This window comes from Apteryx rowi, unplaced genomic scaffold (assembly GCF_003343035.1).
Source record: "Apteryx rowi isolate R43461 unplaced genomic scaffold, aptRow1 scaffold_260, whole genome shotgun sequence".
Taxonomy (NCBI): Eukaryota; Metazoa; Chordata; class Aves; order Apterygiformes; family Apterygidae; genus Apteryx; species Apteryx rowi.
Genome location: NW_020448975.1, coordinates 926969 through 944376, shown reverse-complemented (window position 1 = coordinate 944376; position 17408 = coordinate 926969). Strand labels below are relative to the sequence as shown.

At 40.6% G+C, this 17408-nt stretch overlaps 1 protein-coding gene across 1 annotated transcript in view; it reads right to left on the bottom strand.

Moving 5' to 3' along the window:
- Positions 1-1560: 1560 nt before the first annotated feature.
- ADAM22 (ADAM metallopeptidase domain 22) overlaps positions 1561-17408 on the bottom strand; it is a 146535-nt gene continuing 130687 nt past the window's right edge. The window contains exons 29-33 of the mRNA XM_026067663.1: positions 17304-17370; positions 13853-13963; positions 11684-11770; positions 2510-2633; positions 1561-1581 (exon numbers count right to left, since the gene is read on the bottom strand). Coding sequence (XP_025923448.1) covers positions 1561-1581; positions 2510-2633; positions 11684-11770; positions 13853-13963; positions 17304-17370 — 410 coding nt within the window. The remainder of the gene's footprint in view (positions 1582-2509; positions 2634-11683; positions 11771-13852; positions 13964-17303; positions 17371-17408) is intronic.

Genomic DNA, 17408 nt, shown 5'->3' with positions numbered 1-17408 from the left:
AAAATTTCCTATCAATCAGAAGACCACCTTTATTTTACAATATCCTTTAGAAGTCTCAGGTATTAGAAATCTAAGAACAATGCATCATTCAGTCCTTAATGCATGGACCACTGGCAGTCAGACTAACACCACTCGTTTACGCACAAGACCAGCATTTCCATGGTAAAGGCATTTTGTTTCCAGGATTTTTGGGGGAGGCTAAATTCACTTGTACTCAGTTTAAGGCCCAAATAAATTGTAAAGGGGATTTCAGGGACAGGAAGCATAGTATTCTAACACATTGTAAAGGAGATTCCAGTAACAAATACAAATTAAAAATAGTAATGAAACTGGCTACTTGCCCAGCACTTTTATTATCTAGTGTAGTGAAATCATTATGCCTCTCATAAGCTACACCTTGCCATCTAAAACAGTGTCTGAAATGCTTTACCAAATATATACAGTAAGTCTCACCAAAAGGACTTGACATCACCACGGTCTGAACTGACTGCTTAGAAGTATTCCCAAACTTCCAGTAAGTTTGTACTCAACATTAGTTAAAGACCTTCTCTGTTGTCTGGAAAATTAGTCTCAGTTACCAGTGTGAGGATACACTGGTCATCATCTCGAGCAATGTATTTTGGCTGGCTCCTTTGATGAAGATATATGACAAGTGTCACTGCACTCTGATTTCTGCATTCTATGATACAATTGAGATCGTCAATTACTTAAAAGATAGTGTAGATTTTGGTCAAACACCAGTTTCTGAGAGACACATTTTTACAGTACTGTTATCTTTTCTATTTCCAAAGTGGTCTGCTTATAATATTAAAAAATTTGAAGTGTGATGATGTTAGTCATGACTGTTTCTTTAGGCATTTGGCAAAATATACTTATGTTTAACAGCTATTTTTGACATTATCAAATGTTTACATATATACAATCTGTATACTGAGATTATAAACATGTAAGGTAAAAAAAAAAGATATAATCCTTGTTCGTTTGAAGTTTATGTAAAATATTTGCCTTTCAAAGCTTGAGATCCTGTCACAAAAATCCTATATTTCTAACTCCTGCATGCTAATTTTTACTACAGTATGTTGTTTTTCCCTTACATGTGGAAAGTAAAGAACACAAGGTTCATGCATACAGCATACATGTTTACACTGGCTGCGTTCTTCAGAGCACTCATTCTCAATTCTGGTTTGCTCTAATTTGGAACTGCATTAAACCAAAGAAAAACCTCTGTTACTTGGGACTTGTAAATTGACGGCAGCTGTAATTCTATATAAGTGTATTCATCATCATGCGGAAGAGCCATGTCACATCTAGTCTAATTATCCCCTGTTAATTTTTATGATTTCGGTTGTTCTTTACATCAAATTCATAAAATTCTAGTCAACAAAAAAGGACTGCTTTTCCCCTTCCAAACGAGAGGAGGTTGTCACCGTGATCACCGGCGTCTCTGTTGATCTTTCAAATTGTCTGAAGAGCAGATGAGTGTGCAACGACTCAGTGACGCTGAGTTCCTATAAAATCTGCAGTAAACAGTTCTGACATCACCCTGGGGAACCAGCGGCGCTAAATGGAAGTTTCCCAGAGCTGGAGAGGGAAAGAAAGGAACACAAACACATTACCAAGGGAAAAAACAGGCTGTTACCTAAACAGTGTTAAGAGCTTGCTTGGGGAATCGCATCTTCTTTGCCTGGGTCACAAATGATAGGCAGGCTGGTCTCATCCTAGCCTCGAGTGGGTATCTGCTCAGATCACAGAGTCAGCAGATGATTAACTGGGAACACTTCAGCAAGGCTTGCTGAAACTCCAAAAGGAAATTTCAGTGATTTTCTGGTTACTCAAGTATCTGCTAGGGCCACACTGGACTGACACAAAGAAAGCAAAGACTAACATCGCCCTGCGGCAGCAGCTGCAGCCCCCTCGGCAGGACGCCGGGCTGCACCGCGCATTGCAGGGCCTGTTCCAGCTGCTGCTGCTGCCCGGCCTGGGAGCGCAGCAGCCTCAGCGCACAAGGCTGCAGAGTCCCTCCCCAACCCGACCGGCTTTATGCAGCTCCACCACGTTTTACTTAACGGCGACTGATCTACCTTTACGTAATGCTGGAGGGTAACTATGCAGCAGCCCAGCCGGGAGGCTCGCGCTGGCTCGGGCGTCCCTGGAGGAGCTCACGGAGCAGAGCCAGGAGCACCCTGGCTCAGGGGCTGCCCTTCCTCCCTGGCAGCCAGCCTAGCCCGAAGGCCGCCGCATTACCACTGCCAGCACGCTTCAGGCTTGACAAGGAGCTACGTCTTGGGCTTCAGGGCAATTTTGAGAGCAACGCTAGCAGGCAACTGCAAGCGCAGCCACTGAGGCTGCTCTGATCCATGCCAGAGGCTCAGCCTTCAGCAACTTCTAGAGTTAGAGATAGGAAGGGAAAAGCCGTTTTTGCTCTCAGTGTTACTCAAACGCTGATCTGCCATGCTTTTCTTTTGAAAAACTACCGGCAAATCAAGTCACTGACAAAACCCACACATACCCTGGCACTTTGCCTGTTAGCTTTCTTCTCCTCGTCAGGAAGTGGTGGCATCGGGTAAGGGTATTTTCTGCTGGAAGCAATAGATCCAGTGGATGAAGAAGGAGACTTTGCAGGAGAAAGTGTCCTGAGATGTTGAAACACACAAAATAAATGTGTTGTCTTTGGGTCCTAGCACTGCAACAGCAACTGCCATTACTCTGAAGCTTGGTTCAGAACCAAGTGTTTACTATTGTTTATTATTAGCTCAATATCGGGAGGGAGTAAAAGTTGATAGATCAGTAGTCTAAAATTTCATGACTATAAATAAAGGTATTTATAGCTTTCAGGAACACTGGAAGAAAAATTAAAATTTCCTACTGCTTATTAGAACTGTATTGCATAATAAATGATTTCTTAAGCTGCTTTATATAGTACTATAACTAATCATTATAAAATTAACAAATCAAATCTGCAATAGAATAAATAGAGAACTGAAAGAAAGACATGGCATTATGAAGCCTAAGGAGAAACAGTAACAGTATAAATACAAGCTGAACAATGTCTTCTGCCAGTGGATGAATAAATGATAATCATCAGTGTCTTTGTATATATCTTACACATCTCATATATTGATACAAACATAGCAAATAAATCTATTATTCTATAACAACACATTAATTTACACAAATGCATGCATTTAGAGGCCAAACTGTTAGTTGTGAGGTAACAAAGGCATATACAAAGTGCTAATAACAAATTATTAGACATGCAAGCATCATACAGTGCATATTGTTCCAGCCAAAGAAAGAGTCTGATGAGAATATACAAAAATGGACTGATTAGTCAGTAGCAATCAGCATTTCTGTACAAGGTGAGTAGAGTAAGCAGTAGCAAGTAAATGTTTGTACCACATGAAAGGTATTCTTTTCATGTCAATAAGGCATCAGCACATTATTGACTAAAATTTTATACCCAAGAAAAACTCTTATGCTTCTGGTTTGAAATTCTGCACTTTTCCCACTTGAGAGGTTTCTATCAGGCTCTAAATCTGGGCAGTATAAAAGGAAAAAAAGCCTCAAAATAGAAAACTTGAGCTACCCTGGCTTTTTTGTTCTGTTTTGCAGACTGAGGGCATTTTTCAAAGGAGGCCTCCCCCTAGTGCGGGCACATCACCCAGACACCCTCTGAGCACTTTTACCTAAAATCTTCTGATTTTAAAATGTCCCTGGGGAAGCAGTTTACACTCGGGTTCTAAGGCAGGTCTTCAAAACCCTCAAACACAGCAAGGGGCTGTGTTTTGCACAGGTGTGGGCCCTAGTGATGAGCACTGGTAACAACATCACTGGTACCAAGGAGCAAGAGGAGCCGCCCTGGCAGCAGCCCTGACCCCACGGCAGCAGCTGTAGGATCCCATGCTTTAGCCTAGGGACCGACAGGTAAGGGGCTCTTTTGCATCTGGAATTGTTTTGTATCTCTATTAAGTGAAATTCTTTTACCTTTAAATAATTATTCTTTTATTTTAGACTAGTGCATCATTTTATTGTGTCTGTAATCCCCTGTGACAGCACAGTCTTTCATCCCCCATACAAACAATGATTGATGGTAGTCACGAGCAACATCGTGTCAATGGAAATTATATGGTGACAGCTCCCCCCAGTGCTCTAATGCCTCATGCTGTAGCCTCAAAGTTCAGCAGCACTTTACAAAAGAATTATCTTGGTACCATTTTCCAAATATTGAAGAGTATATCTTCAGCACGTGCATTTTGAGCACCCAGTAAGATGAACTGGACACACATGAAAGTTTTCAGGAAGAAAATTTTAAGCAGCTACTGCAGTATATAAGAAGGCATTCACATGTCCAGCATCACAAATCTGAGCACCAAACTGCACATGCTACATAACAGTCTTTTTTTTTTCTTTTTTTTTTAATGCATGGAAAGGTTCCTGACAGTGTTCAGTGCTCCGCTGTTTGCTACACATTCGAGTCCTCTCATCTGCGGCTACATTTGGACTGACAAGGATTCCTAACACTCAAACTATTACTAGATCCAGAATTAAAAAAATCAGAAAGGAGGAAGTGGGGAGGATAAAGGGGGCAGGATTTACAGATTATCAATAATCCAATTATTTATTAATTTTGCCCAACAGCTGTAGCAGGATTTAAAGTCTTAATATCTAAACTTACAATGAGGCATTTGAAAATTAAAGAAGGAAACTGAGGGGGTGAGACTTGGGGGGGGACTCTCCATGAGCAAGCTGTTTGCTCACCCAGGTGCCAGCTGGGAGGCGGCATGCAGGATGATGGCACCGGCACCCCTTCCCTCGTGTCACAGCCAGGCGCCACATTGCCTCCTGTGCGTTGCTGACTGCTCCTGCCAGTTACTCTGACCACCGCCAGACAAGCCCCAGTGAGGGGGAAAGCTGTGGATGGGCCCATCTACCTGTCCACCAGCTCAGGCGATCCCAGAAGGAGCTGTATCCCCCCATGGATGGGGCATCTTGAGCACCTTCCCTGCACAGCAGGTACCTGAGCAGGATCCTCACTGAGCCTGGAGCCAGGGAGCTTTGCACCATAACCCAAAACCTAACCAGCACAATCTGGCCAGGATTTCTCACAAAAGAGGAGGAAATCAGAATTAGATTCAGTGCTCAAAGGAAGTCTGTGCAGCCTCGTACTTAAAAGAAGTTGGACAGAAGAAAATTGGGGGCAGACGTCCCACAAGAGATCTGTGATTAGCTAGTCATGGATATTAGATATCTACTTCTCACTTAACATTAGGTGTCTAGAGCACAGACATCTGGGTGAAAGAATCTACAAATGAGCACCAGCAGAGAGCATGACTAAACAGCTAAATTTGTATTGCTGTACCAATGGATGGTACCTACAACTTTCCACTGCAGTCAGTGGGGGCCTCCAAGATGACTAAGACCAAACATCTAGCTTTTAGATCACTAAGCTGGTGGTGAGAGAGAAGAATCCACTTTCTGGCACAATCATGGAATTTTATCTTAAAGACTATATGGAACAGTTTTAAAAAATTTGGACGAAACAGAGAACAAATTATCCCTAATGGAAGTGTTTTTAAAAACATCAGTTCAAACCCCGTGCAAACACATCCATGAAAGATTTTGAAGCCCAGATCCCCCACAGTAGCTTGCCTAAATTTTGCACATGTAACTCATCTGCACGGAGCTGCTAGCCTGCGTGGGCACAGCTACAGTGGGTTCGGGAACAGTATGTCCATCCTCCTTGAGCAGTTTCAGTTTACACCCCCAATCCATTGGGAATGCAGTTGCACACTTAAAGAAATGACCATGCCCTCCCCTCACAGGCCCTAGCCACTTATTTCTGCTACACACTTATGTACTGATTTTTGTCATCTTTAGTGCCATCTACCGAGACTGTGAAAACATCGCTACTCAAGTGCACGCTCACAGAGCTTATAATGCATCTTATATGACAAATGTAGTTGGTTGTTTTTTTTAAATCACCTTTCAGGTTCTGCCCTGCAACTGTGTATGTGCTGTGTATCCCAGATTTACATGTACTTTAAATGAGAAAGAGCCAGAAACGACCTTTCTCATTTACCGGGTGGAAAAAGGGACAGCATTCAAGGACACTTGTAGGTAATGCCAGGGTTAAAGGTAGGCAAAACTTTGCAGTTTGGGTTAGGGGTGGCTTCCATTTAGCTTTCATTGGGGAGTTAGTTCTCCTGATATCACATCCATTAGCTTCCCTGTCAAATATCACTTCCACCTGAACCTACATGAGAAACCAGAAATACAGACTGATTGGCAGACTGCATTTGGTCCTGTGCACTCTGTGACAGAATTTCGGAGATTCTACTCTCAACCCCAAATGAAGCCACGCACCTCCGTTTCTTTTAACAACTTTCATTTCTGACCAGGAGGCAAGATCTAGTGGCTAAGTTGTGTCTTTCTTTCTGTTCTTGAAGCTGGAACTAACAGTGTATCATACTGGGTTTCAGAGCAAAATGCTGCAGAAGCTGTAGGATATTTCTGTGTGCTCTTTTGCAGGTGGATGTCTGCTTACTCTGCCTTCTCTTGACCAAAACTGAGAGAATGTTGGCCCAAAAGAGAGTGTTGAAATGCCACTTGGTCATACAACTAAATGTCCTGTGACCTCCTCAAACGCCATTTTAGTCAAACTCAAGGCAGGTGGTCCTGATAGATTTTACCTGTTCATGAACTATGTTTCATTCTGTAGTGTGAACTGAATTAATTTAATGAAATTCACTTAAAATTCAACCTGGCTAAAGCAGGTCAAGCCCAAATGTAGATATTATTAGACTGTTCTGACATTTGCTTATCTGGATTCAGCTCTGCCTACGACATTATCAGTTTACATCAGCCTACATGAGGATTTTACAATCTCTTATGGGCACTAATATGGCTAAGCATTTTAAATGCAGTTCCTTTTAAAAAATATACTTGTACCCAAGTTTCCTTGGGAATTGAAGGCTATGAAGAAGCACAGCAGTAAAAGAGCAGCTGGGTTCTGGGGGAACTGCAGATGAGGCAATAGCCCCAGACTTGAGCCGTTCATTTTAAGCACCGCACAGTCCTGCTCCCAGAAGCAAGCACTCCTATGCTTTCATGAACTCCTCTGCTTAATTCTTGAGATGAAATGCGTATCCTTTTGATGTCAGTAGGCTTTTTGCCATTGGCTGCCAATAAGGCCAATATTTTGCTTTAGTTGTAATCACAAAAACTCTCTCCTGAACAACAGTGAGGCTCCACGTCAGCTACGGATCCTGCAAGCAGAGCTTGCGAGAAAGGGCAACGAAGCCACCTTTGCACAGGAGTCTGGGTGTCGGATCTCGTTATTCTGGACAAGATTAAGATGATTCTGAACTGCCTGTTGCCTTCGGTAGTGAGGGACTTACAGTGACAGAGCTTTCCAGTAACTGCAGTTCGTTATAGCAACTGGAAGGTCAAAGGAGACGATTAAAATTTTAAGAGGCTAAAAAAAATTCTTGAGAGAAAGGAACAGTGAGAGAGGAATTTTTTCTTTTCTAAAGCAGAGTCTAAAACTGCCTCAGAGAAACAGGGAGATAATGGTCTGTCATGACTATGGCCTGTCTGCTGGATGCCCACACAGTAAGGCAATGGATGTGGTAGAGAGGCCATTTAGTTGTGCAGCAGAACTAAATCTGGCCTAATGATCAGCTGAGGAGGCAGAGAAGAAATCAAGGAAGAAGAAAGCAAGAGTACCAAAGCACAGAAAAATACGAGAGAAATGGATAGCCTATCGTCTCCTGCCCACCATGCCCCTTGCCAATGCCTTCTTGATACTGGACAGCTATTTTTCCTCTGGGCACATGTCCTGGATCTTCATCTAAAAAATCTGTTTTATTTGTAAACTATTTTTACTTTTATACACTGTCATAGAATCTAGGTTACTGTAAATTTTTGCATTACCAAAATTAGGCAGCTCTGTGCGCCTTCCACTCTTTTTTATCTATAATTATCTACAGAAATGCCACATTTGGGGATTCTGACAGTTGATTTCCTTCATACCATCATGGTTCCTGCGTCTTTCAAAATTCAGGAAGGATATCAAGTAATCCTTAACTATATTTTGTAAGGTCAGTCTGTGCATTAGCCACTGTAATAGGTAGTAACAAAAACATGCAGTAGAATCACGCCAGCACAACAGTAAATTTCCTTCAACAATAGCTAGTGGTGAGACTCAAGAAAATATTCACTACCTGGAATCTGGCCATGCTCTGAACTGAAGGATTTTTCTGCCTCCCCCAGACCTTCCACAAGGAAATAGAAATTTAGGGCAAAACTATGATTTGCCCTTGCAACGTATTGTGGGCAAAGTAGCCTGCTTCTGCTGCAAATCCCTAACAGATTACTTTCCCCTTGTAATAAAAACTTAAATCAGGAAAAGGTTTCCCACCTGGGTTTATTACTAGAGTTATGCAGCTACATCCTGGCACCTATTCAGACTGTAAAATTAAAATCTAGCCTACACTTAAAGCAAGAAAATGAGATTTTTCTTTACAGATCCTAGTTTCTTATATAAGGGAATCCCACAGGTGGGAGCTTTCTGGCACCAGAGACATCAGCTATGATGATTATTATTAATAAAAAGTAATTATACAGAGATACCCATTAGACTTGTAGACTAGAAAAAAATAGTAACTAGGACATCAAGTGTCAGGGAGACAAATTTTGGTTTATGTAGATTTTTTTAAGCTGATGGGGAAAGTCTTTGTGATACCTAATATCTGTATTTTTTGAAAAGCTGCATCTGTCCTAGAAATTCTTGGAAGCGTTTTTATATTTTCTGATTGTATTTTAACTCTGCTACCTGCGACAGAACCAGTCCTCAGTGCACTATTCCTAAAACTATAAGGAGACAAGCAAAGCAGCTTCCTTCCAGGTCTCTTTATAAGAAAAAAAAAAAAAAATCAAAGAGTAGCAACAAAAATGTAAGTCAGGTAATTATCAGGTGCAAATGTCTTATCTTGAGCTATGATTCCTAAAATCCAGTATCAGCTGGACATATTTTTTTCAGTCTGATTAAACAAGGTGTGGCTTGTTTTCTCCAGTTCTTTACACATTAAGCAATCACCCCTCAGTCATTTTCCTGAAGGCTGTCTTGTTCCTGAACTACTTCAAAGGCTCCAAAAGCCACCACATTATTTCCAAACACACTGTTCTTAGGAACAATGCTTTCCTGCCAATGACAGATTAACCAAAAATTGCACCTGAGTTCTGGGGAGAGACTGCAGCAGCCAGTATAACCTCTCATAAGCCCGCAACAACTCATCCCAAGAGAAAACTCGATCCTTCCCCTTCCCTAATACACCTGCAGAATACTTCCCCATGGTTACCTCAATTAATTAGGACACACAGCTTTCTAAAGTTATTTCAGTTTCTCTCTCATTTCTAAAGCTAAAGTTACTGCTGTAGGCAGTCATTAGTAAGCTTCTAGGCAGTAACATTTTTAAGTTAGGTTTCATCTCTGTTCATATAAAGCCCTTAAAACTGACATGGATCAGTTTAGGCCTCCTCTATGAAGAAAAGAAATGTTCAGTTTATCTCAAATACAATTAGAAATGTGACTCATCTGGTGCAACAGTGAAAACCCTTGGGTGGGTGCACCCCCATCAATTTAATCCACTTGCTAAATCAAGACATACTGATACTAAAAGATGAAAACCAAATTAAGAGTTCCACAAAGGAATTTGGACCCCTTTAACTAATCCAATTAACGTATTTTAAACCAGTGTTATCTTCATATTTCATCAATGACATTATTTATAAAAGTCAGAGGACTTCTGACATGAACATCCTGAAAGACAGCTATGAGGCTAGGTTATAGCAGGTGACTACGATTGCATTGCCTGAACAACAAAGGTCCAAAGTGTATTTTTAGGAAAAGGTTTAATTTCTCTTGCTAATAAAAATGCACTTCCTTTCTAGTGAGAATTTGCCTAGATTCACGTTTCAGTGAATCTTGGTCATTATCAGTCTTGATCTCCTAGTCTGAAGGACCCCCATAAAGGTCTTGCTCCATACGCACATACGGATTTTATGATTCAAGCAAGCCTTTAACTGCTCCATTAAACTAAACAGCTTGAGGTCCTGAAGTCTCTTCTACGGTTTTTCAGAGCTATATGCTTAAATCTCTCCAGTTCTTCAGCACGCTTCTTACACTGTGGACAGCAGAAAGGACACTGTATCCCAGTGCTAAGGCCAGCAATAGTAAAACTACAAGACTTGCAACCACTGTGCCAAAATGTCCAAGCACCACACTGAGACCTGGCTCATGCTGACTGGCACAACTTACATCGTTCTTTAAATCCTGAATTGTCGTGTCAGGGCTTTTTTCGTTTCTTGCTCAGGACTGAAATCAGAACTGGCAGGCAGGCTTACATCTACCTCATTTGCCCTATTTGCTCTTTTGAAAGCTTTTCTGCCTCAGTGATTTAAGAGTTCTTGAAAGCAAATACAAATGGTATAAAAACTTCTTTGATAGCTCTTCTAATGTTTTTGGGCAGGGTTCATAGTTCTAAAAATTACTAAATTCACAAGCTGCTGGTTAATATCTTCCAGTGTTACTATTGGAATAGGAAGTGTTTCATCAGCATCCTGTGATACGACCCCATCACGTTTTTTCTGATGAACACATTGGACATATACTGAATGTTTCTGTCCTTTTGGACTATCACTGTGTCTCCTGGTGTATCAAAATTCTTGTTAAGATTCTATTTACTCCTTTTTATTGTCCTTAACTCTTCTGGCTAATGATTTCTCTTTGTATTTGTTTGTTTGCTGTTTCTACAGTTCTTATTTCGGCTGCATATTTGTTAAGTCAATTTACAACTTCTCTGATGTCTTTTATGTTTTACATTACTTGTTATAAGCTGTCTTCCTTCCCTCCTATGCTAGACTGGTTTTTCTTCAACTGATGCAAACTCTTTTCTCAGCTGTGGGTTTGTCTTCTGGGAATCTGCTAAAATGTTCTCGGTCTTGTGATTCATGTACAACAGGGAAGCCAGCCTCATACATGTTTCTTCTCTTTAAATTGGAATGTATCAAAATATATATTTTTTCCCTTCAAAAATATTTTCAAGGGACATTTTTGGTAGAACCCTACACTCACTTGTAACAGATTCATTAGTGGTTAGATTATTACAGAACACAGAGTATATTCTCATATATTTAATTTTCCAATTACAATTATATTAATTAATTCATTGTATTCTGAGGGTAAAATACCACAACTGTTTATTCTTTTTTCATTTTAGTATGCACTATATAAGACAGTGGGTAGAGTAAATGTATTATGAAACCACTTGCTTCAGTAAATTAAATTCTATTTAAGTTACTACTACTTTATTAGTGATAAATGTGTGTCATGCCCATAAAACACTACTTGGCATAAAATGATGAGAAAGCTACTACAAGCTATAGATGATGGTGGGAATGCATGCACTACAAACACCCTTTTTAATGGCTTCATTAAAACATTCAAGAAAAGAATTGTAAGTTGCACATGAAGCCAAAAAACAGACATCAAAATGCAGCAAAAGAAGAGGGGCCCTTTGCACCTACAGTAACTTGTATTGATTTATACAAGGTAGGAATCCCAAGATATTTGTATATGCTGGAACAGCTCTTAAAAATTATATAGAATTAATTTACAAAATACCTAAAGTATGGTCCTTCAGTGTTTTTATTCACATCTTCTACCCACTTAGCTACATTATATTCTCTTTTGAACCATGGGTTTAAATACCTGCAGAAAGCAATGGAAGGAACAGAGAAAGCAGAAGAACAAGAATAGAAAATCTGAGAACACACAGCACAAGCTTAGCAAGGATGTCTTCATCCCCAAAATGCAAGTGAATATGGCAAATAAATCAGTATGGATGTTGGGTGAGGACTAGGCAACATGTACAACTGCATGAGAAAATCTGAACTACAACAAGACTCGCATGTTTGGTTAATCTGGAAATTCATTTAATATCTTAAGGGTAAAATTCACTCCTATGCAGAGGGCCAGCATTAAGCATATGGTCTGGACTTCTCTCATGATCTCAGGATGAAGGAGCATTTTGGCTCCAATCCTGCAGTTTGCTTGTTGAAGACACAGGTTTGCACCCATCTGGAATAAATTGCAAGGTAATAGCTTAATGAGCAGAGACTTGGGCTTGGCCCTTTCTACAGGAATGAATTTCAGCCTCAGTATGTTTAAAAACTTTAATTGTTTGCCACTGCAGTGGCAATTTTTACACTTATATGCAAATAAAATCTCGATTTTTCAATGATCATTTCATTTCGTAGGACCACAAGGAGCTTTCAAGGAGGTGGGCTGCAGAGTTGATCTCACATTTTACAGAAGCAATATTGATACCAAAACGACACCTTTTAGAAAAGTCTGCTTTACATACTCATATTAGTTACATGAAAACTATAAAATAAAAATGGTGTTTCATTAGCTGACAGTAATATTACCAGGGAAAAGGAAAAAAATTTTGTAACTGGTTCTTTTAGTCACAAACAAGTATAGTGAACTGTATTACATTTTTTCCTCCTTCCCCTTTATAATATTAAGAAAAAAGGGCAATGTAAAAACAGCAGTTTGCCTGGTCCAATTTAAATTCTGGTTTTGTTGCATAAGAATGGCAACAGTTTAACAATTATTTGCATAGAGACTAAGGCACTCTGAAATAGGATATAAATTGTAACTAAGGAAAAAAATTCCTTTAAAAGTTATTTTTAGTATTTGAGTGAGTTCTCACCACTCTTATTTATGAAAGCAGCTCCAGTGACCTCACACACAGGAACAGGCCTTGCAAGAGATTGCTCAGATGAGTATAGGTCAGGTCAGATTATGTTATTTACATCCCGATCATATTTCAAACCATGTTGAAGACAAAAGCTGCAGCAGTTTTTCAACTTCTTAGGCCTCCTTTTTTGCTCTGGAACTTCTTCTCCCCGCCCCGCACAAGCACAGCCACAGCTTTCAGAAAGTATTCACCCTCAGCCACAATTGCTTCTAAGTAGCTTCCTCAGCTTGCTTATTTATCAGGAATCAGGAGTGCTTTATGCTTTCCATCTTGGGTTCTTAGAGAAAGAAAACGTCAAAAGTGGTAGCGCAGCAACAGTTGAGTGCGAGTAAAGCAACAGGCTGACGCCAGTATCACTGGGAACTAATAGATTCATGGTTTAGCTTTAACTGTAGGTGCGACTATGTATTTTCTTGGAAATCAGAAATCGCTGCAGAACTTTTGACTTGGGTTTTTTTTTTCATTTGAAGGGGTCTTTTGGTAACCATGAAACACTCCCAATCTGGCTTCCTTTATTCAAAAACAAAGTGTAACGTGGTATCAAAGCATGCAGTTGTTGCACAATCGTGTTTGAGATTTTCCAGGGTCTGGTTGTGTTGCAGACCATCATTTACCACCTAAATTCACCTGTTGCAGAAAGGCTAAGCGAGTTACTGCAGGCCACTGATACTATTAGAAAGCTCTTAGGCTGGTCTTCATGGCCACACATTCATTAGTGATGGCCAGAATCTACATTTTCTTTGAGTGAGAAATTCTGCTTTAAAATAAAGCTGTCCTGACATGTAAGCCTAAAACTAGAGCAATGGCTTGATTTGGCTTGTAGCGCAACATGCAACAATGCAAAGACCTGGGTTCAAGAGTAATCATACTCCTCAGGCTGGCGAGGAGGAGTTAGCTAGCGCTGCATCAGCAGGAGCACCTCCAAGCAGCCAAGGTGTTTTGCCACAGTGAAACTATCGTACACTGAGGGAAGGGACTTTCCACGGGATAAAACGGCAGCCCAGAACGCAGGGGCAGGTGAGACTGACCTGTGATCCCGACTCCCTGTTTGGGGGTGCTGAGGACCCCCTGGGCTTATGCCTTGGGTCGGGATTTGGTGGGCGAGAGAAAGCCCAGGCTCAGATGCATGGGTTACCCTGCTGCAAAAACACAATATATAACAGAAAGTCTAAGCCAAAGATGTTTGTATCAGTTATAACAATGAGGAAGATAAATGCTTACAGGAAAAGCAATGCAAATTAACAAAGACCAGAATAGCTGTTCGGCAAAACACATGTTCCCTGGGACCTGTTTTAATGCAAGCTCCCATTTAAACTGTCGTCTTATTCAGAAAACCCTCATTATCTTTCCTGGAGAACTCTAATTAATTTTAATAGAAAACTACCGTTTCATCAACCCTGTTTGTGAAAACGCTGCAGAAACACTTGGCCTGTTGGCATTCTTTCTGTGTGAACTAAACAATCTGCCTTTAATAAAGAATGAGAATTTTGTTTTAAAACATCTGAAACCAATTTAAAACCTCCCAAAAGAGCTTTAACAGTCTCCATGGAGCCATGACATTTAGCAGAAGCCTTATATCATGAATCTGTTAAGTATGAAAGGTCACACAAAGGAGTGACCAGTACATTTTTCAGGAACTGCCCAGTGTGCTTGCAGCCCTCCTCTCAGCACTGTTAATGAGGGCTGCAGAGCTGAAACCCTGCTCAGTGCTTGAGAAATTTTACTCCAACTACTAATGGCCCAATCCTCTATCTGGCACATGCCTGCATACAAAAAGCCTTGCGCATAGTACCAGACCCATGCTACATCAGATACGTTTGTAGGGAACTGTATTACTGTGTATCTGCTTGTAAAAAATTGGAATTATGCCCAAGGTATTGAACAAATGAGTCTAATCTTCTAGTGGTTAATTTACACTATCTCTACTAGTAATAGGAGATCGACTCCTTTTGTCCATCTCAACAGTGTGCAGCATTGGACTTCCAGGGGTCACATAGATGAGCTTTCCAAATGCCAGCTGCCATTTCAGAACAGAATTTAAGATTCTTCTGTATTTCTCAGAAAAGTTAAGAAGGTAAATTTGTCTGGGAAAAGGCTGCACATATTCTGAGGATACCTTGGAAGCAATGCCAGCTGCACTGAAGTTGCCCATATTCTGAGGTATCCTCAGAACACATGCAACCTCAACACAGCTGGCATCGCTTTTTGTTTCGCTAGATAAGTAAGAAATGTTGGTCATGGTTAGATCATTTATCATCAATTTTCCCTTCTCAAAAAGAAAGTTATCTTTCTAACCAGACCCATTGTGTGCCCTCGGCAATTCTCTCCATTCCTCACCACATCATTGGCACAGCGCGTGGTTCATTCAGTGAAGCCCTCTCTCCGATGGGTGACAGGCTTGCAGAGTAGACTCTGACCAGCCACGCAGTCCAACCTGAGACACCTCAGAGGACTGGCTGTGCAACCCCATCAGGAGAAAGAGCAACTCCCTGCCCAGCAGGTATCTGCTGGGAACACGCATGCTGTGTTTCATCCCTAACAGTCTCTGCACAGCCCTCAGGAAGCACCAGGTGCTGCTGCCAGGCTGGGAGACAGTAACAAGCAGCAAGAAGGAAAGAAGAGAATTATTAGGTGGAAATTCTGGGGCACCTCTAAAAGAGAAAAATTACATAGGGAAAAAGATATCTAACTCACACCCTCTCTGCCTACTCAGTCCCATTTATTTAGTGTTCTGAAGTTCTCAGAGCTAATGTACAAAATACCAGCAGAGCAGCACAGAAGAAAAAAGATGCCTATTGCTCTTCTGCCTTACTGAAATGATTATTCTCTTCCCATGCAGTTATGCTCACTCTAGGGTAAAAAGAGCTGATCTGGTTTCATTCTTTATGGACCAAATTCAGCTCCATTGTCCAACTCTGTTGAAGGACAGAATAATGGTAACATTAACTTAACCCTATTATTTTTATAAATCTTTTTTTCAGAAATACAACTAGAAAATGAAGAAAAGTACAGAACAAATTTCTAAAGAAGAACTTGCAATGTCATTTGTACTCTTAGTGGTTTGGTCAAACAGACTAATTTTGCTTTTATCAAATTGTCTCATGCAAGGAAAAAACAAAATCAACAGAATCACATTCCAGTAAGTGTTTATCAGTGCTAAGACCAAGAGCACAGCGGGACTTGGCAGATAAACTCCTCTGAGGAATTGGGGACTAATATTTCTAGTTCTGTGTTGCCATTTTGACCATGCGACATTATAATTACTATGTGTATCAAGCTATTTTTTCTGTAATTGGTAACACAGGGTCTTCTCTAGGAACCTTTCTAAGCCTGCTTGCCTAAAGGCCGTGCATTGCAGGTTTGTAGAAAAGTTTCAGAATGAACTCACAATTCCCAAACTGAAGAAAGCACGGCCCAGAAAGGAGTTAGTGTTATTAGTTTCCAGCAGGGTTGGTATCCAATTCATTTGCCAATACAGGTGCAAAGTTGGTACTAATGATACAGGGAAAGGGCACAGCCATTGCTGTTATTGTCAAAGAAAGGGTCATTCTTGTGTGGCACAAGTCCTATAAGAGCAGGCCAATGCTTGATAAGCCTAGAGATTGTGTTTCCAGCCATTCACCATTCATTCACATAAGGAGCCTGAACCAGCAGGCATAACTACAGAGTAAAGGCTGTTTCACCATGGAAAGCACTGCACACAAGGGCTCTTCAGTAAATGTAACCACCAAATCAATATAGAAAGCAACTCTAAATCATGCTGTAAATGTGTATGTAAAGTCATGTGTATACAAGGCACTTTTTCAAATGGGCTTCCTTACTAACATATTTAACCTTTTCTTTATTTTCTTCCTCTTGGACCAGATCCGTAGCCCACCGACTTCAAACCTGAGATTCATGATGTGCTGAAGTCTGTGGGTCAGTCACTTGGTAAGAACTCTTATTACAAATTTATTTCAGGGCTTACTCAAGACTGGCTGTTTCAGGCCTGGTGGCATAGAATAACTAACTTCAGTATACTCTCAAAACAGGCAGATCTCTCTCCTAAAACGTCCAGGCAGGTACTCAGAGATAGAAATCTCTGACCTCTACAATGGCCCAACCCAAGGTGAGGACAAAGGTAGAAAAAGGTTATCAAGAATTCACTATTGAACCAGGATACACTCAGCAATGGCAGTTTACTGTAGACAAAAGCCTGCAGTGATGGTGTAGGTTGTCACCATCATTGGGAATTACTATGGGAACACCTGTGAAGAAGCCTACATAAAAAAGAAAATTGATAGCTAATTTTTAAAGAATACAGAAAAAAGAAGTTGAAATACATTAGCTAAACCATTTGCCAGATTATCAGTCAGCAATCAGAATAGGCCACAAGGCAAATATGTGGTTGTCTACTTTTCAGTACTCTTAATCTCAATCTACAAAACGTGAGCATGTAAACTATACTTTTTGGCTTTGCTGTTAGAAGTTCAGACTTACTCAGTTGAATTAGACCGTGGCCTAAATCTTTTGCCTTTGACTTTCTTTCTGTTTCCTCCTATATTACCTGAAAGAGACCAAAGGGTAAAGACAGACTGTATAACA